This window comes from Nilaparvata lugens, chromosome 1 (genome assembly GCF_014356525.2).
Source record: "Nilaparvata lugens isolate BPH chromosome 1, ASM1435652v1, whole genome shotgun sequence".
Lineage (NCBI taxonomy): Eukaryota > Metazoa > Arthropoda > Insecta > Hemiptera > Delphacidae > Nilaparvata > Nilaparvata lugens.
This window is the reverse complement of record NC_052504.1, coordinates 85,819,610-85,841,899: the sequence shown is the minus strand read 5'-3', so window position 1 is coordinate 85,841,899 and position 22,290 is coordinate 85,819,610. Positions and strand designations below refer to the sequence as shown.

The 22,290-nt window shown below is 33.9% G+C and overlaps 1 protein-coding gene across 7 annotated transcripts in view; it reads left to right on the top strand.

Moving 5' to 3' along the window:
- LOC111044628 (protein Skeletor, isoforms B/C) overlaps positions 1-22,290 on the top strand; it is a 111,063-nt gene that overhangs the window by 6,770 nt on the left and 82,003 nt on the right. For 5 of the 7 annotated variants that reach the window (XM_039419439.1, XM_039419438.1, XM_039419441.1 and 2 more), the window contains exons 2-4: positions 1,451-1,453; positions 10,534-10,677; positions 20,001-20,073. In XM_039419439.1, the coding sequence (XP_039275373.1) occupies positions 1,451-1,453; positions 10,534-10,677; positions 20,001-20,073 (220 nt within the window). The remainder of the gene's footprint in view (positions 1-1,450; positions 1,454-10,533; positions 10,678-20,000; positions 20,074-22,290) is intronic. The other 2 variants (XM_039419440.1, XM_039419442.1) reach the window with 1 other exon arrangement.

Below are 22,290 nucleotides of genomic sequence, written 5' to 3'. Positions count from 1 at the left end.
GAGGGCCAGTTATAAACCTATTAATGTATATTCAACATGGAATCTCTTATCCACTACCACTCTTCTGATGAACTCTGTTTCACTTTCTCCGCTATGGAACTATTCAGTGTTTTTCACATCCTTGAAAAACGTCTCAATATTTCATAGCGGTGTTCGAGGCTAGTCTGACCAATAGGCCTAGACAAGCGGTGAAAATTCCAATGTCACGGCCATTGATCGGCATAGTTGAGTTGAGTGTGATCCCAATCGCCTAATGCAGTTAGCCTAAATGATTCAGGCTCCTCTGATCCGTATCGAACAGGCAGTAGGCTATTTATTAGACTGTAGGCTATAGATTGCTTCTTGTTTCTGACATTCGCTGGTTAGTTCAATGATTGATGTATACAAAAACAGCAAACTCTAGAATTCTAGTTATATAGTTTTTGAAGGCAGTGGAAGTGGAAACGAAAGCTATTGAAGAAGAATGTCTGTGATGGTTAGTAGAGAGGCAATCATTCAAGAACAGTATTAAAAATGATGAAGTAGGCTTGATAGTTGATGATTTGCAAGAATTGAACGGTAGTTCAAGAAAAACATGAAAATATTACATGGTCTTTAACAGTTTCGATGTAAATTATAAATATATAAAAGAAGGTTTCTCAGTAAGGATAGGTAATATATCACCCTGAAATATCTATATATATAAAAGCGAAATGGCACTCACTCACTCACTCACTCACTCACTCACTCACTCGCATAACTAAAAATCTACCGGACCAAAAATGTTCTTATTTGGTAGGTATGTTCAGTTGGCCCTTTAGAGGCGCACTAAGAAATCTTTTGGCAATATTTCAACTCTAAGGGTTGTTTTTAAGGGTTTAAAGTTCGTCTTTTAGCATGTATATTCTTCTTCTCCCAATCTCTTAATTAGAATTGAAATTTCCATATCATATGTTACTATAGAACTATAATCTAGATAGAGTACCTCTTCGAAACAGTTGTTAACTGGCAACTAAATTAATAATTTTGTCAGGTTGGCATTAAGTTGAGTTGATTTTGTTAGGTTGGCACCAAGTTGAAGATTTAAATGCATTTATCGCGGAAAAATTGATTGGGCACTGCTACTTCAATCCTGGGAATATTATATTACTAGCCGTCAGGCTCGCTTCGCTCGCCATATTCGTTTAGCCAAACATATGATAAAAATGCTCAAATGAAAAATACAGGCGAGCGAAGCAAGCCTGTTGATCTCATTCTTGGACGATCCAGTCGGGGGTCCAGGGGGCGGAGCCCCCTGGCTAGACGGATATGACGAGCGAAGCGAGCCTGACGGCTAGTTGGTATATATTTTGTTTTGCATAGAGCAATGCCTACTTTAGTGTAAGCTTGTGCATGGACGATGAGAGATAAAGTGGGCCTAAAGTGGGCTTCGAAATACCAGGAAGCGATTTTTGAATTTTTAAATGGCTAGCAGGTAGACCGTGCTCCGCCCGCAAGGGTATGATTAAAAACTTGAGAAACTGATAACTTGACGTACTGAAATCTTGGAAAATGAAAAATAGGCCTATAATCATCCTCAGTAAATTAAGAATCTATATGATTGCAGAATTTCAAGTTAATCAGTCTAGTAGTTGAGACGTGATGATGCGTTATACATGAATTTCCTATCCCCGTACGTGTATAAGCCAATCTTTCCTTTATTATAGACTAGCCGTCAGGCTCGCTTTGCTCGCCATATCCGTCTAGCCAGGGGGCTCCGCCCCCTGGACCCCCGACTGGATCGTCCAAGAATGAGATCAACAGGCTTGCTTCGCTCGCCTGTATTTTTCATTTCAGCATTTTTATCATATGTTTGGCTAAACGAATATGGCGAGCGAAGCGAGCCTGACGGCTAGTAATATAATATTCCCAGGTATAAATTCATTTCAATCTTCAACGTGGTGCCAACCTAACAAAGTCAACTCAACTTAATACCAACCTGACAAAATTATTAATTTAGTTACCAGTTAACAACTACTGTTTCGAAGAGGTACTCTCTCTAGATTATAGTTCTATATTAACATATGGTATGGACATTTTTCAATTATAATTAAGAGAATAAGACGAACTTTAAACCCTTAAAAACCACCCTTAGAGTTGAAATATTGCCAAAAGATTTCTTAGTGTGCCTCTAAAGGGCCAACTGACCATACCTACCAAATTTGAACGTTTTTGGTCCGGTAGATTTTTAGTTCTGCGAGTGAGTGAGTCAGTCAGTGAGTGAGTGCCATTTCGCTTTTATATATATATAGATATTCAGAGATGTCAGTTGTACAATTAGTCCAACCTTTCCAACATGGGTAGCAGGTTCATTATATTCAGCTGTAATATATTTGATTATAATATTTGATTATCCAAGGGATAGCAATAGCGCGACCACAGAGCCAACCCAGAGAGTACGGTATAGAATGTTACATCTTACATTCCATACTCTCTGAGAGGCAACCGCTTCCATGTTTGATCGGGAACTCCTCTCGGAAGAAGGGCAGTTACTTGAGGCCAGCTCCACTACTGATAATTCTTAACTTCCAAATCACTTCTGTGTGGTTCTGGACCCACGACACATATTTAACTTGTGCTCATATATTTTTCATAGTCATTATTCCTCTTATTAGCCAAAAACTAGCCTAGATCTAGAACAAGTCTCTTATGGAGCTCGTAGTAAGACAAGACCGACTAAACACAACAAAATAACACGAACTTGATAATATAAATAGGTGTTTAAAAATAAAAAACATCGTCAGTGAATTTAGAGAAGAAAACCAATGATTGATTCGTGAATTAGAATTGAGACTATTGAAACTTTAGTCTACCGTATTGAATAAATTTAGCCAAATATTTTGTAGAGGAGAAAAAGGATCTTCCTATCCCTCTATCCCCTCCAAAACTTTCCCACATTCTTCTCTCGCATCTATGCTCGCATACCATTCTTTAAGTGGGCTTATTAATTCCTGAAAATGTCATCTCACACCTCGAAGCAAAATTATGTGTTTGCTATTATAATGAGTTAATTATTATTAAAAATAAAATACCTTCCCTTTACTTTCAGTTATACCTTACCTGCCCATTACATGGGAAACCATAGTTGGCAAGGTATTTTCCCCTCTTTCTTCCAGCACACATAATTGTAGCAATATTGTCGTTTAATGTGTTGATATCATTGTTACTGTTATTGTTTTGTTGTATATTGCATTTTCTCATTGTATTTTTGCGTGTTGTGTTGTTGTTTTATTATTAAATCATCTGTTGACCACCTTTAAAAGTTAATGAATGATTATGGATATGGAATGAGATTTTACAATAAACTACTAGCAGCCATTAGAGACATAAATTCGGTATTTTTTTTAAAAAAGCAGTCAGAAAATTTTTTATTGAAAAAACCGTGTACTCCATTTTACAATTTTAATTTAGTAGAATAGATATAGTATAGACAATATAAACAATTATTTTGTGTACATTAAGGCATTATATGTATAATCATGCATTTTTTATTATTATTTTACTTGACAAAACTGTATAGTAATTATATAATAATTTAGATTTAGTAATATTGACATGTCACCAGTCATATGAGTGAAACTCAAAAACTTGATGTAATGTGACAATGAATGAATGAATAAATAAATAAATATGATTTTTATTCTTATTGACAACGACTGGCTAAGTCAGAAACACCCCCAAATTTTAATCGAAAAGATTCTGAGTTGAAAAATGTATCACTCCCCGGGTAACAAATTCGTGGGTTAGCAGCTGCTGATGAGTGTTGTTTATGTTGACGACTGGCTGAAGCAGAAACAACCTGAGTAAAAAGAAGAGGTCAGTGCGATGACCCACAGTGCGACGTCCTTGTGAAGGAGAGAGGGAGAGCAAGTGAGAGGGTGAGAAAGAGAGAGAGAGACCGTTATGCAACGGTCCCTGGGACCCCTGGATATCCAGGCCACTCCAGCTGCAGGGAGGTCAGACAGACTCCAGCCGGGCGCCAGGACCTGGATTTGCAGATGATGCCTCTTCCCGGTTCCGAAAATAGCAACAGCGGCACTGGCAGAGCTTGACCATCACTTTCGCTGTTGAGGAATGCTGGAATGGGGCTACCTACATTCACATTCAATACAAACTGACAGCGTTCCTCATCAACCAATCAACCAATGCTGACAAATTAAAGGGAATCCAAATCGAGTGACTGGTTGTAGAAGTGTAATGCATACCTGAAATGGTATGACCACCGAGTAAATAACAACTTCTTTTTCCGATGTATGACGTAGGAGCTGTTTATACGGTTTTTGTGAGTCGACTAACGATTGAATACTACCTCAAATTGTTCGTTTCATTCCATTAGTAGTATAAAATTTACTTTGCGGTCCCGGCTGAAATAAAATACCCTTCAGGTCCACTATCGGTTCAAATACAAGTCAGGCTAGGTGGGACCTGGAAAGGAATTTAAGGCAGTTCGGTACACTTTTTTTAAATTTAAATTGGATAATCTTTTCAATATAATTGTTAAGTTAAGATCATTAAGAGTGAGAAAAAGTGGCAACTGAAATTTTCAAGTAGTCTAATAAGCGAGTTATGGGTTGTTGAAAGTGCTAACTCCGTTTTCTTTCCAGATCATAAACCGTTTCGAATTTTCCATTGGAGTTTTTTTAAATAAATTCAGTATATCATTGGCTTTGTTCTAATATGCGTTTTTTCGCGATTCATGTCAAAATAAACAAGTTATCGAATTTACAAAAAATGTTACTTTTTTATTTATGAACGATATGGGGAATAAAATGTTTTAGTTTGGAAAGATACATTTTTGAATTTTCAAGAGAAGTTCTGTTAATATAGTCAATAACATTTATGATCTGGAAAGAAAATGGAGTTAACACTTCTGACGTTATTCTTTATATTTAAATAACGATTAGCCTCCTGCTTGGTATCAGTCGGTAAAGCATGAGATTTTGATATAATCATATAATTAGGTCGTGGTTTTTTAATAGGATTCAGTCTCAAAAATCTTGATAGGCCTAGATATGGGCTTCTCCTATAACTCTTGTAATTAAATAAAAATAAATATATATATAAATATGATACTTATACTATAGTGTTGAGGAATAAAAATAAATTGCACACCATAAACATATCATACATATATTAAACAATAATGCAAAAGAAAATAGATCGAGGCAAAAAATATATAAAGAGCGATAGAAAAATATAATATAAAAATAGAACAATAATTGAAATCAGTAAAATATCACAGGCTAAACTTTATATTCTAGATTTATGGCACGAATCATTACCATGTGCCTTTATCTTAAAATCATATGCATTCTTTTGCATGTAGCTGCGATATGCGCTTGCTAATACTTGTCGACTTGGACAATTCAATTAAAAAATATGTTCTTTAAGATCAGCTTGATAAATTAGCCACTAATAATCCAAATATATATATATTAAAATCTCTAGTACTTAGTAGATTTCTTTATATCGAATATATATTTTTATCTCAGGGTGCAAGATTCGGCACCTGACGGAATAGGTAGAGCCATTCATCTAGTGAATTAGAGCTATAACAAACTATCGCAAATTATATTGCAAAAATTAAATATCATATGCATATGTTTTAATAGCCTAGATTTTATACTTCTTTGATCCAAATGGAATTTTCTGAAATGTATTGATCTATATTTTTTCTTCAATAAAATACTTTTAGGCTAATACTAATTTTACTTGCGCAAGTATTACTCTTATTAATTTCTTAATTTATGATAAAAAACCCTTTCGACGAGCTAGCTTTGATTATTAGATTAATTCGAAGCACTAGGGCGCCCATCACTAATTCAATATTTATCACTCACGTGTCGAAAATCTTCTTGTAAGCCGCCGATGTCGATCCAACTCCATGTGGTCCGGGAATATGGTAGCCGGAATCGTCTCTTCCATGGGGTTATAAATTTATTTAAAAATGAAAATGACTTCTGCTTTACAATAGCATCACGAAGTCTTTTAAGAAATTTAATAATTTAATTTAACTTTAACTTTTACAAAATCATTAGCAAGGTACTACGCTCTAAAATATTTGGGGTCCTCTCCTGGTGGCATTTGGTTAGCGAGTGCTGGTTCTCCTTTCTCAATTTTACAAATCTTATTTCCGACTTTCAAATTAACATAAAATTTGAATATCTTAGTCCTCCGCCACTTAGGCTCAAATAGATCGTACAAAAAATATCAAATTATTACTTAGGTTGTACGATTAATAATTTCTTTGCCTTCGAGCCATATCGATAACATAGACTATACAAAGTTTTAACACAAATCCAGTACATTTATATAAATATATAGAAATATTTTTGAATTGGCCTACAGTTGCCGCCTATTAACTGCCGTTTTGCTATTGGTGCATGCAAATTTTATTCGGTATTCATGCGCCTGGTACCTCCTATTTCCTGAATACACTTAATTATTTTTATTTGGTTTATTGCTCTTTACATGCTAGCTAATATTCTATACATTAATATTAATTTCATGCTACCTAATAATTAGCCACGTGATCATGTGTTTTTTCACATTGCATACCGTTTGATTGCAATAGAGCTCTGCCAAGGGGTTTTGGTCAGATTCTACGTTTCTCGATTTGATCGATCTCTAGGTCACCGATCCGTGAATACATGTACCTAACCTCAATCTTCAAAATATTTTATATAATAATCTATTTATTAGCAACAAATTCCTTCACATCCTTTTTAGGTTTTTGTACCGTTTAGCCAGAACAAGCTGATGCTATCTAATCTTAGTTATTATCTATTTGGCGATATTAGCCAGTTACTTTATTTTCAGACCTATTACTATTTCGGTTAGGGATTTTTATCTACCCAAATTCGATACTTTACACACTTCAACGACCCATAACTCGCTTATTAGACTACTTAAAAATGTCAGTTGCCACTTTTTCTCACTCTTATAATGCTCTTAACAATTATATTGAAAATATTATCCAATTTAATTATAAAAAAGTGTATCGAACAGCCTTAAAGGCGAACAACCCCATCAACCAACCAAAAGTCATACGTGTATGTTTTTTGAAATCAATACGTTTAGCCTATATTTATAATATGATCAGTGTATGTTACATATTATCCTGAAATATTTAAAAAGACTAACTTTACAAAATTAACGACAGTCACTGTAAACGTAATAGTGAATAAAATTACTGCAGTGTGTTGTGTACCTTACCGTAACATATAGGTTAGTGCCCGTATGTGTCTTGCATCTATTAAACTTATTTATATTTGTTAACTGCATACAAAATGGGGAAAGAACTTGAAATAATTTTGGTGCAATCCTAAGGCTTTTTCACATAACTCCTGTGAGAGCCATGAGTCAGAAATCTTCAGTCTGCGAGATAGTAGTACGGTATGGTTTTCGAACTAGGAAGTTACAAGCTAGATGCCATTTTTGTTGTAATATATGGATAATGTATATTATTGATGGTAAACTATTATTGTAGGGTAGTTTTTGTGGCTTGATATGAGTGAGATTCACTCACGACTGTGAATCAAACATAGAGTAACAAAATGCAAACAAATGTTATTTGTTAACACAGTGGGAAAGGTTTATTTTCTACTTCCAGTAGTCTATCTTTCCAGAACAGGCGTGTTATTTTTTATGAGAACAAGATTGCAAGCTCTTGTAGATTGAAAAACAAATTTCTTCCCGTTGTTTACCTGTCTAATTAATTAAGATTCTGATGAAAGAAGTCCAAACAACGAAAAATTCGCTTGTTATGATCTTACAGACTGGACATGCTTTACGGTTGATCAAGCAATAGAAGGAAGTGAAGAAATTGTCTCTTTGGCACATGTCGTACTATTCTTAGTCAGTGCTTTTTCTGTCAATAAGCTCTTTACGGCAGTTGGTAAGAGTGTTTACTGTTTGAAATTCCTGACATTCACTATGAACCGTCAGTATAGGTTGAATGGGAGGTATTGGTTGTGAAATATGGGAATGCTGACAGATTAAAGTGAATCTCAGTATATAGCTTAATCTGGTTTTTGCGCTCAGCATCTCAGCGTTCTTCCGGTAGTTCTATAGTCGTGGTAGTAGTAGACATACCGAAGCAGGACTTCTGGGTCATCCCATGTGAGTGAGTGAGTAAATGAGTGAATGGTGGTGTCTCTGTCTTTGTTCTTCCGGTATGAAGAACTGGAGTCCGTAGCATTAATAGCTTTCATTTGGATTGATTTGTTTAAAGTGTTCGGATTTGATCAATTCAGTCAGCAAATGGCTCCAAGAGGAAATTCCAGGCTAAAACAAGATGGAAAATATCTCATCAGCTCAGACGAACAACTTAGAATACTAATATATTATTAGTGATGATTGTTGCGAGGGTAAAATCGGAGAAAATTCCATGAATGATACATGAGATTTTAATTGTGGTAAGCAAGGTCATGTATGAAGCACATAAATGTGAATAATGATAGTTACATGATTAGTATTTGATAAATATTTTCATTGAATGCTCAATCATGGCTATAATTAGACAAAACATATCACTCGAAAACTGACAACGAGTAACAATAATGAAAATAGAATAAACGCGTAAAAACTGATTCTTAGTAGGCAAATAATTCAAATCAATGTAGACAAATCTTAATCAATATTAAAATTAGTCAAGACAAAATATAAAATCAAGAGGTAAAAATATGCTAATTGTCTGTGTGGACATAACTTCCTGAACATTAGATGTAAGACAAAATGTTATATATGATATTAATATTGTAAATCTATTCATCCTCAAGAGGAAGAAATCAAAGTCAACTCGATATCTTGATTTGGAGTCGAGATATACGGTACACATTGGTTTACGAAAACATTGCAGTTTCGAACTTCGGGGTGGTCCTGCGGGTGCAAGGGGGAGAAAGTTATTCAATTAATCAAAATGACCAAAAATATCTCAACAAAAAGTTATTTTTAGTGAATTGAATAACTTCCTCAAAAATTGATATTTTAAGATTTAAGATTTTGTTTTATTCAATCAACTATACCATGAGGAATTTATCCTCTAAATTTCATGGAGTTATCTCTTACCGAATTTGAAATGTGATGTCCCAAAAATTTAAACTTTAGGCGCTTATATCTCAAAAAGTAATGATAGGAAAAAAATGTTTTCCTGAGAAAACTTTTTCAGTTTGATAGCTTGATGTAATACAAATCGAAAAACTTTGGAAAATATCACCAGTAGAAAGTTTATTTTTAGCCTTTGCATAGCCTTAACATCAATTGCATAATCCAGCTACTGGTATCTATTATTCGAAATAACATCTCGGATACCTGTGATCATGATTATTTTAACTTGTTGTAACATGATTATTTTAACTATTTTAACTTGTTGTAACATGATTATTTTAACTATTTAACTTGTTGGAGTTGAATTTAAGTAGGTTCATTTAGTAAACGAGTTTATTGAGTTAATTACAAATTCTATTCTTTTTTGGTGTAAAGGAAACCAGAAAAGGTGATGGTTTCTTGATCCATTCCGAGCTGCGATATATTAACACACTTTTTTCTATGTATTTACACACGACATGCAGTCAATTATTCAAGTAAATAATTGTAAACTTTTACTTACTGACTGAAGTACTTTCGACCATCTAGCGATCATTTTCAACCAGAAAATTGGTTCTAGTTGTTGGAAACTAAATTAATTGTCCCAGATTACTAAGATTCCAATATATAATTTCATTATACGTATAAAATGAACTAGGAGCACATCGTAATAATATAATAGAATAGAATGACTTTTTATCTTATGACGTGGTGAAGCGAAGTTTGGGCAGTCGAGCCAGTTACACTCACATCGATTCTTGGATGTCCTTATGAATTCTACCAGATTAAATGGAACTTGACAAACATCATCTGTTTGACATCATTTGATTAATCTAATGAATTTGGTACGAATTTATAAGTACGTCCATAAATCAAAGTGTGTGTAACAGACTTAAATCCTCTCTACTACTAGTAGTTCTGTGAACAGTAGACCTCACGCAGTATTCTCATCTACAAGTAGGCTACCTGATCGAAACTATAGACCTTATGGAAATACAGCAATAGACTGGCTTCTCTACACATCTGTGTAATCACTTGTCTGCTGATTTATGTTGAATAATTCTGTAGTCTGAATTTTACTCTAATATTGGCGTATGAAGGAGGCTCCTTTTTCCTTTTATATTATCCTTGAAATGCAAAATTTCAAAAAAACATTGTATATACGTCGACGCGCAATTAAAAAAGGAGCATACCTGTCAAATTTCATGAAAATCTATTATCGCGTTTCGCCGTAAATGCGCAACATTTAAACATTCAAACATTTAATCATTAAGAGAAATGCCAAACCGTCGACTTGAATCTTAGACCTCACTTCGCTCGGTCAATTGGTCGCTAAAAGAAGAAACTGGTGGATTTGTATTTAATTTTGATCAATCATACTTTTATTGCGATTTAATTGACAGGATGAACTTGTTTGTGTGTTTTTAGGTGTGAATGGTGCCGTAGTTGAGTACTATGGAAAGCCTTTGGGCCCGCTGAGCTCATTCCACCATGCAGTATCGGGGAATGTGTTCGCTGTCGATGCCAGGACAATACACATCAGGGACTTCAACTACGATGGTGAAGGACCAGGTCAGAAATATTTCACTTATATTACCTCAATAATGATCATTCACTTTCGATAATTCTCAACTCTCTCTAAGGCTAGTTTCACACTCATTCGGTTCGTTTCGTTTTTGGTTCGTTTTCGGCAAATTCTGATAAGTGTGAAACGGTAATTCGGTTTGAATGCGGTACCGAATAGAAACCGCATAGAACCGAACGCCCACTTGACTCTAATAAATTCCATCAGGTTTCAATTCGTTGCTAGCGAGAGGCTACTTTCACACACTTTCGGTTCGGTTCAGTTCGTTTCGTTTTCGGCAAATTCCGATAAGTGTGAAACGATGATTCGGTTTGAATTCGGTACCGAATAGCAACCGCACTGCACCGAACGCCCCCTCGATACGAATAGGTTTCATCATATTCGAATTCGTTGCTAGGGAAACAGGAAAAAACAAAGTCATGCTTGCCTTTTTGTTTTTATTTTAACCAGATATCGTGATTATCTGTTTCAAAATTTTCCAAGTCAAAATCATATGGTCAATTCTTTTCTGTTAGTTCACAGGAACATTTTTTTCTCAATGAATAATTTGCTAAAAAAAATATGAAATATATAAATTAAAACTCAGGGAGAATTTTTTTGTATTTTTCCACGAATATTACATGATTCCATCAATGAAGAGGAGAGATGAAGTTTATATACCATGTGTCAAAACAAGGAACAAATTTTCAATTTGAAAAAATTATCTCTCTGAACATCCAAAATTAACATAATCAAATAGAAACTATTCAAATAATTCACAATTTTTAATGTTGTTGTTCAAGAAATAACATCTTACAATTTAACACCAGCTGTTATATTTAAATATACCAGCATGAATTAGTAAAAATCCAGTAAAAATCCAAACACAGCTGTGTTTGAGAAGAAAATACCTAATTAGAACCGTACGAATTAAAACCTGACATGTATGAAAGCCTCATTCGTTTTCGGTAACGAACCGAACCGAAAACGAACCGAACCGAAAGCGTGTGAAACATTATGGTCGGTTTCCCAGCTCGGAATTTAGCTAAGTTCAAGACTTTAAACAGCTGGAGTCAGAAAATTGGATTTCCGAAACGGGGCGTAGTCGTAGTCATTGTCAAAGTCATCTTTTAATTGAATTTCGAAAAACTAGAAAATTCAACACGAATTAGAATAAAGAGAAAATAGTGTAAAGTTTCAGATATTTTGAATTATTTAGGAATGTTTCATTTTGTCAAGGAAAAGCGTTTCCAATTATAGAAATGAGAAAATAGAGATTTATTTTGCTGCAACTATTTACTGCGACTACGCCCCGTTTTGGAAAGCCAATTTTCTGACTCCAGCTGTTTTAAGTCTAGAGCTTACCTAAATCCCAAACTCGGAAACCGGCTCTTATTGTTTGTTTTAAAAGCTTCCCAGAGTCTCTTATCAGAGTATAGGAATAGTCAACATTTATTTATAAATAAATATAATATTATAAATTTTATAATTTATAAAAAAAGCTTTTTAGCTTTAAATATTAAAATATTAAAGCTGGTTAATAGCTGGTTCGTTTCGTTCCCCCTAATAGTCTGCTAGTGAGTTGGCTCCATTTTTCATTGAAGCAAATAAGATGCGGTTGCAGTTGTAGAATAATAGTAGTTTCAACTCTGTTTTGAAACTTGTCTAAAAATATTGATAAAACAGGCTGATTAATAAATGAAAGAAGTTCGGTTCAGGATGCCTGCTATGCCCCCAAGTACATTTAAATTCAACTTATCTAACTTCATTGCTCTTAAACCCTAAAAACTTTTCGAATTGCGATGTACTTTTGGGGAATTAGTGAAGAAACAATCAATCTCACTCTTCTAATTCAGCTACTAAAATTTCCCATCTCAGTTTTCTATGACCTCAAATGAAATTTTATAATATACTCTCCAAAGTACTCAACTTGATCTTGTAATTCATCTTATAGTTTTTCATTACTAGTTGGATTTCCCAAATTGCAAGGCAAATGAATTGTAGTTTTTCTGTTATTGGATGACCAAAATTACAATAAGGTAATTGACAATTTTTCATAAATTACATTGTACAGAAATTTTGACGAGCTATCGAAACCAACTGTTTGAGATTAATAATCAAGACAATCTCCTCCAAACAAGAAAAATTACTATTGCAGCATATTTTAATAATCAATACAGTTACAAGCCTTATACCATTCGTGTTTACCTGAAGTTTAGTCACATAGTAAGTAAATAACATTGACCCCTTGAGGAGATATTATGAATCCTATGAAAAGCAGAATGTCAGGTTATGGGAAATTGGGAGAACTGCGGGAAATTTTAATTTTAAAACTTTTTGTTCATGTGTTTACAATACCATGTTATTCCTATTATTGTAGTAGGCTTCTATATCTAAATTCATACAAATCGTACTACGATCTGTGCTTTTGTGTAAAACTAAAATGATTTATAAAGCCACACTTTATTCATGAACAATGTATAAGTCCTTAAACATCATACTTTTCCTCCTCACATATTGAGTTATTAGGGCATGATCAAATAAATTAACAAACATCTTTATCACACGTTGTATATTTAGTAACTTGAGAACTATTGAAAACTACTCCAGTAGCAAATACCGTACTATATCAGTACTGTATAACCTGGACAACTGGATACTTTCAAACACATTCGCGCGATTATTTATAAGATATGTGTTGCAATAGTGAATGCTGGAAGCTGCAAGATGTGGAATCTGTTAGTGATCGGACAATAGAGATTGTTGGGATGGCCGAGAGTGGTGATCTGGCGATCATGATTTCAGTGCAGATAATATGATGAGTTTGAAGTTTCCGGCGGCCCAACAACTTTCACTCCACTTATTATCGCCAACTACTAAGTTCCAAACTCTTTACCATAAACATTTTGATAGCTGCCGTTATGCTTTTCATTGTCTGACTTTCTTACTCCAATCAACAGAAGTTCCAAAACAATAATTACAAATGATACACAATTATGATTCATTTTTCAATCACTTGATAATGTCATTATATAGCCGACACATAACAAAATAATTTTAAAAAGGGTACTCAGATTTATATTTTTATTTATATTCAAAAATAGACCTAAAGAAAAAAGACATTTATGATGGGGTATGAACAAACTGAGGATACCATAAACCCCAACTGATTTCAAGTTTAAGATATTTGTTATTCTTAAAAATGTTAATGTTGCCCCTAAATGACTATTAAATTTAATTATCACATGTCAGACTTAGGCCGGTTACAGAGCTCGACCGACCGTCAGTGCGTACGTCAGTCGCGCTTGTCTTTCCATAGAGATTCCATGTATCCGTACAGAGCAGGACTGACGGCACGCACGCGCACGGTCAGGACCATGCGTTTTATACAGCGTACGAATACCTTCGGTCGAGCTCGTGCGCATCCGTTCCATCGGTCGACTGACGCGCTATTGAAACAAATAGAATCTTTCAGAGCTGTACTGATCAGTAGCCCGATCGCAACATAACCAATGTGCTGACACCTCTGCCCGACAATCAGCTGATATTGAATTGAATAGCATAATGAATGAATTCAATTAATAGTGTCATATTTGAATTCAGAGTTTTTCTATACATTTCCTCAATAATTTCTAAATTTTTATTGAAAAAATCATATATTATAATATTATCTACATTTATTTGATCCGTAGCTTAAAGTGACTGCAAGTATTCCCAATGGTGATACAAGCTCGAAATAACTCATCAAAATTTCTGATGGACATTCTGAGGTAGTTGAAAAATGTATCTTCACCCCCAAGCAATGATGTATATAATGGTACTAAATTCCCTTTGAAATGCTCTTTGGGCGACCATCGGGTGAACTTGATATATCTACGTCTTTTATCTTTCGTTTACGAAGATAATAAGCTGCAATTAAACAATCTGTAAAGGTGTCCATTTTGTGATTCAGAAAAATTGATGTATGGTCAGGATGGTGCATACGCACTGACGGTCGGTCGAGCTCTGAATTTGTAAAACTGATTCATCGATGCGTACGGTCAGGATGGTACATAAGCACTGACGGTCGGTCGAGCTCTGTAACCGGCCTTAGGCCCGCCCGTTTGCACATACAAAATGAATCCTCAGTTAAATAACGCAAATGCATTTACCCATTTGTGAATTGGTTCCTGTGGCATTGATGTGCAAATGAGGTGGCATCGGTTAAGCCCAATAGCCGAACGTGTAACCGTGAGTAAATTCCTTCACAAAATATCAGATGAATATCTGGTTTTTCATTGTTTGCAGAAACTTTGGTGGAGAATGGCATCTGTTGGATAAAGTTATTGAATTCTGTAACAACTTGAACTAGACGTTTCTTATGGAAAACTTTCTCCTTTTCAAGTCTGTATGATTCTTATTTAAATCATCAAGTTGAAATTTATAATAATTTTGTAACAAAATATAAGTTTACAGACATTTTTCATGACCACAACTTCTCTTAAAACTGCTCACTGATCTTACATATTTTACTGATAAACAGAACTGCTCTCACTGATGTTTTTTGCTTACAACAGTAGACACTTTTTTCATCCAATGAACATGAAAACTTAAAAAAAAGTGTGAATATTTGATTCACCACCATATTCTGATTATAAACTCCACAAGTCAATGAACTTTCATTTTTTTCAGACTTGTTGATCGTTTGTTTGATAAATTAACAATTTTTCATGCCATTTTCTTATTGCGGATCATGTCCACATAAGGTTGGCCACTAACGACAGGACATGCTCGTCATTTATATTTTTTCATCAGCGAAAGGCATCGAACAAAATTTTTTGAGGTTAGGTTTTGTGTTTTTTTGATTTTTTGTTGTTAATTTTTCTTTACTGCTCTATTTGATATTTAAAATTTGTTGTATCATTATAGTTTTTAATTCTTCAATGGTTTATTTTTTGTTTATTTCATGTTAGAAACTGCTGCCAAACAGCTATTTTTCGTCCAAAGCCTTTCGCGTGAATGTCTTTTCGTGCGAAGACATGCCTGTTCACACATGCTGTCGTTAGTGGCCAACCTAAGATTTTTTGCTTGTTCGTGGGTAATGGAATAAGTGTTTGGGTGATTGATGGGATGATCAAACGTCTATGCCTACCGGCGGATGCTTCCTACCATTGAACGATCGACCACACAGTGCTAGCAGACTGGGGGGTGTAATGCCTTAGTCCACTAGACCCCTAATCTATACCCAATTCCAATGAAATGTCTACTAATTTACTTTCAGACAGACAAAATATATTTGAAAAAAAAATGGAATTTACAAAGCAAAAATCTTATGTACTCATCTATATAAATAAAAATCGAGCCTCAAATTTGGACATTCAATAACTTTTTTATGTGTGCACCGAATTTGATGATTTTTTTTAGTTGTGTTCGTTATGTTCGGGACCAGGTTTATGGCCTATCAAATTTATAATCCGACTTCAGGACTCTTTCCTACTGTCCTTTCAAAGTTTACACGTAATACTTATGGGAGGAGATTTGTGAGCTAGCCACACAAAGAAATAAAAATCAGCTGATATAGTCATTGCATCATACAACAGCAGTCGGTAGATAGTAGACAAGAGTGTGTGCTGCTCCATAACCGCCCATGTATTTTATTCTAAACGCCCCGACTAAAAACAAAATGACTGTTCTGTGTGTAACCATCCAGCAGTGCGGCCTCAGGTTAAAGACTTACATGCTCTAAAGACATTGCTTTGTTTCGAATAATTGTGCTATCTTCGGTGCTCAGAATTAGTTGATTTTTATTAAATTATTTATTTTGCTGTTGGAAAATTATCTATATAAATAAAAAGCCGCATCTAGCCTCCTCAGGTATGCATCCAGCTAAAGTTTGTCAAGAGATGCATCAAACTATTTGGTGGTACGAAGTTCGCCGGGCCAGCTAGTTTCCAATAAAAAACAACAACAAAGAATAAAACAACCTCATGAATACAACAAGCCTAATAAATCTTTAGAAATTTTCAGGCCTACTTATTGTTTCTGGTAGCTCGGGAAGAACAACTTTAGGGATATTAATAATGTCTAAAAATATATTATCACTAATTTATTGAAAAGTTGCATACAATGTATGTCATATTTCAACACCTTTGGTGTCATCTTCAGTTAAAACTTCAAAACTTAAGGGATATTGTTTCTTCATTGATTCTTCGGAATAGATATGATAGGAAACATAATAATTTAACCTTGCCCAATTGAAGGGTTTAGTCTTCCTCTATCTCTCTTATCCTCTCTCAACTATTCTATTTCTATCTCTCTTTTATATTCTATCCTATCTCAACTATTTCGGTAGAGAGTTAGTGGGAAGAATACTTTGAATATTCTTTCCGAAGAATGGACATTGATATGTCCAAAGCTCCGCCAATTTATGTAGATGCATAACAATATTATCTATTTTATCTATAGTTATTACAAATTGTTTTTTTTTCATATTATATACAGCTCAATAATTATCTTCTTAATTTATATTTTGTAAATTCATCTATAATTTTGCTGTATTGTAAGTGTATAAGCCAGTATATATTGTAATCTACATAAATAAAGTACTCAATCAATCAAAACTATCAATTTATCAACATTTCAAAATCATTCAAATTTTGTTTATCTTAATTGAGAAGCAACTGACTTACTACCACTGAACAATAACAGTCTGTATTTAATGTAATTCCCTTCCTGCTCTCTTTGACACCATCTCTCTCACTCTATATCTCTCTTTCTCTCTCTTATTTTAGAATTCAGTGAAAGTGTTAGAACGGTCTCACTCACTCTTTCTCTTCTCTTCTCTCTCTCAGTCTGCCCGAAGTAAAATTTCGAGTTTCCGGTTATTGAGTGCCAATTTTCACACGACTATTAATCGTAGCGCCCATCAGAACAGTGGCTGCCGTGTAGCAACAATTATCAGCTCACAATAGCAGGAAACTGTCTTATTAGATTGTTCTTGTAGTAGTAGGAGTAGCAGGCGGCAGCACTCAACCTGTATCCAATATATCCTCTGGGCTAAAGTGCTAGTCGAAAAAAGAAATCAGAAAAACTTGTTTGGAATATCTCGGCGATAAGGATCTCATCGATGGAAATGGAATTTTCCAATTGTAGCACATGAATTCAATTTGAATGGAAATGAAGTTTCCCAGTCGATTGTGAGGGTATTAATTGTGACGTCAATACGGTTAATTATTGTCGATAAAGAATTAGTTTTGATGAAGAATCTGTAAATTGGGGAGACTTGTTTGTTTTTTAAATCCAGTGTTTCATAATGATTAGAGCTGAATATGCTTAGAATTTCATAATGATTAGTTTCTTTTCAAATGCATGATTTCATAATGATTAGAACTTTTTGACTACTCTGGAGAAAATACTTTAATTTAGAAAAAGTATTTCATAGTTTACTAATGAATTGTGAATCAAGAATGAGTGGATGGTTTTAAATCCAAGACCGAAACAATATTTCAATACTCAAATTGCTGTTTGAGTTTCAAGAATGTTTCTATAATTCTATTTTCTATATTTCTCAAATATCTATAATTAATTCGTCATTCATTATAAAAACGAAAGTTTAATTTCTTAATTTTGTGACATTTCTTAATGATTGACGTTCCTTATGATAATGAATACCATAAATCAATATGAGTTGAAATTTTATCCGATTTATAATGTAATAATAAGACATTAGAGTAGTAACAATGATTTATTGTGGATGATTCCTTGATCAAATTGAAGTGGAGAATCATACATTGAGAAGTTCAATACATTAAAGTAGAAAGTCGGTTTTGATTTTCAATGAAGTTATAGTCGAATTGATGAAACTCCTCATCGGAGCAACATAAGGTGCTACAAGTTTTTCAGATTTTCCATTAAAAAGTTCCATTATTTCTAGTGTAGTCACATTTTCATTAAAATTATCATTTACAAACTAGAAGAAGTTCAATAATTTATTTGAAGTTTGATTAGAAAATCTTAATCGTCCATTTATTTTTACAAACTATGTACCTTTTTGAAAGATTACGTCCTAAGGACTCCAGTTATGGAGTATAAGAAAAGTCAGGTCAAATATAGGCTTAGTTCACATAATTCAACACTAAGGCCCGGTTGCACAACAGCCGATTAAATTTTAACCGTGATTAATTTCACGAAAACCAATCAGAGAAGGCGTTTTTGAAAAGACGGCTCTCGTGGATTTTGGTTCTTGTGGAATTAATCACAGTTAAAATTCAACCGGCTTTTGTGCAACCGGCACTAAGTAAATCAAACCTAGTCTTGGTTTGAAAGAAACTCTTGTACACTTTAAAATACTCCATTAAATAAATATTTTTTGAAGATCTTCAAATTATCATTACTTTTAAGGAGTTGTGGTAACCTGTTATAAAATTTCCTTCCAATTTATTATTATTTTTTTATTATTATTTCATCCACTGACCTCCTATAAAAGGAGTATTTGGACTTGTTAATATCGTAAGTTAATAAAATACAGAACATAAATACATAAAAAGTCAATACATTTTTTTATTCTCTCTAAACCCCATCTCGACGCTCGTAGTACTCTCTGAACTCTTCATTTGAGTACGCGCATATGGACAGCAGCTCCTTCTTTAATTATTGCTCTCTAAATTTTGTACCAGTCATTTCTTTTATATGAGCTGGCATTAAATTATACAACCGAATACCAGAACTCCTAACACCTCACTCATACATGGTTGTCTTTGTCTGGTGTGTCGTCTCTTAGGTTATTCCTATATCTTTTTGGGTATTGATGAAATGTTCCGCCTGTATTTAATTCATGTAGATTTTTCTTAATGAAGCAAATTGTTTCGAAAATATATAGGCTTGAGAATGGGAGAATTTGATGTTTTATTGAAAAGGGGACGACAACTTGTTCGAATTGATTCTCCCATCATCACTCTCAATGTCCACATATGCATTCTGAACACCTCAACTACGCAACTTGAATTTCCCCCCAAAATAATCTGGTTTTCGTTCAAATAATCGACTATTGTGAGTCATTATATGGTAATAAGCTCTGTTTCGTGTATTGTACTCATGTATATTTGAATTTTGGTCCACAGCGCTCGTTTTAACATACATTATAACTTCATATAATCATATACAAAGATGGTACAGTCAATAAAACAAGTTTTTCAAATAAAGACCTACAAGAATTGAACCTATCTACTAGTATCATACATGAAATAACTGAAGAAAAGTTCAATAGTAGAATGGAAGCTATTCTATGTGTAGTTGACTAGTATAATCATTTCATCTACAGTAGGGTTGTCTAATATTTATATTGTATTTGCAGCTGCCTATTTCTATGCTGGTAACTCGAAGGCCCCTGGCAGCTCTGGATTCAGAATAGCTGACGAGAGAGGACAGTAAGTATTTTATTCATTCATATATCTATCAATTTGCTGAAATTTAATAGAGCGTAGTTATATTATATTGTCTTTTTACGTTAGGGCTACTCTTGAATTGAAATAAAAATAAAAATACAGTTACCCTTTTTTACAATTGTTTACTCACAAAATGTTTCGGCTATGATGCCATTATGCACTTAATAATAAATAAAATAATAATTTTAAAAAGGGTACTCAGATTTTTATATTACAATTTACACATCATTACTACTTACTACAAGTTGCAATAATCCTAACAAAGGTACTTCAAAATGTCTTCCACTAGCAATGTTGTAGCTCGTCTTTCTCATTGGTCGTAGTTTATCGTGACGTGAGTCATATTTTTCCTCGTAAATCTCAATCGCTTATTTTTCTTAATTCAGATATGTCCAGTTTTTGGTTATTTTTCGTTCTTGACTACGTTATGCTTTTCCATCTTCTTCTCGATTGCTTTTGTTCTCTCTATTTCTGCCAGCTATTATTTCTATCTTTCTCCCATAATTTCCATCACAATTCTTCTATGTATTATCTCTAATTTCTATCACAATATATTCTTTCAAAATCATCTCTCCAGGATGACATGGCTTTTATATCTTTTATATCTTTCTCCTATCTCGGCCTTATTACTCTATCAGAATCGAGTCTTAATTCATTCGTAAAGTTTCAATTGATAGTCTTATATTCTGCACCTATTTATGCATTTAAAATTCTAAAAACTATTTTTAGAGTCGAGTCCCAATTCATTCGTAAGTCTCGATTGATAGTCTTATATTCTGCACTTATTTCTCCATTTAAAATTCATTATTCCCTTCTCCTACTCCTCCACCACCACTTCCACCTTCTTCCTCTCTTCCTCATCGTCTTTCTCCACTCCTTTTTCATATTTTTTTTCTCCTTTTTCTGCTTCTCATTTATACTTCTTTCCTTATTCTTCTCTCTCTAGTTCGTTCTCCATTCTGCTAGAAACGGATTGCTGTGCTCTTATCTATTCTGTAGGTTTTTTCAAGACCGTGGCTCATAGCCCGGATTCGGTGTTCCCCATTCCATGATGTAGAAGAGTACTATAATAATGAGCCGAGATGATTCCTGAATGAAAGAGAAGAGAAAAGAAGGAGAAAATGAAGAAGAAGAGGAAAGAGAAGGGTCTCGGAGGTGCTCTGGTCCATCGGCCGCATTCCATCTTAATATTCTTCCATCTTCTTCATCTTCTCCTTCTCTTTTTTCTTCTTATCCTATGTCCTTTCTGTGTCAACCATGTACCGGGTCAATGTACGTAGATAGTACACGGCTCTATAATACAGCATAGGTAATCCCAAACATCATCTCTTCAACGGTATCTCGATCCAGGATTAGAAGGTGAAGAAAGAAGAAGAAGAAAAGAGAAAAAGAAATGGAGGAAGATAGGGAAGTAGCACCTACTCTTGAAACTTCCTGTTGTCGACGCATCAATTGCGTGATGCCTGTTACCTGCTGAGTTATGCCAAATCTTAACTATAAATTAGTTTTAGATAACCTCCATTCAATCAATGTTTGTTTTGAGGGGATATTTACATGTTAAACAAGTTATATGACTTGTTTTTATGGCGTGAAATGTTTTATTTTTGCTAATAGATTCCAAATGCTTATCAATAAATTATTCTTATTTGCTTCCAATGAAAAGTTTACTGGTAAAAATTCTGAATGCAATAAAAATCACTGACTACTATCTCGATAAATTTTACATATATTTTTTTCTCTTATTCAATGATTACAAATCATTTGCTATCAAATGAAATTAATGATAATATTGTCTCTTTTTCATTTTAGGACTGCTCTTGAATATAAATCTGTAGTGAAGTCCACGTTATAGTGGCAGTGAAGAAAGATAGGAGAAAAACGTTGCCAAGTCTCTCCATTTTGCCACTGAGTGTACACAGCTGTTACTCAATTCATCCCATTAAATTTGATCTAATAATAATTATCATTTCCTTGATAAAATAATCAATTTAATGTCAAATTAATCAAGAAAATATATATATTTCTTAATAAAGAAAAATAAAACAACAGAAATTAAGTTATTTGGTAGGTATTCTATTCCAATTCCTTTAAAAAATTATAGAAAAATAGAAAAATCCTATTTAAAATAAGTAATTTCATTGGAAATAATTCTGAAATAACCTTTCAATTATTATTTATACCGGTACGAGTAGGTCTAAC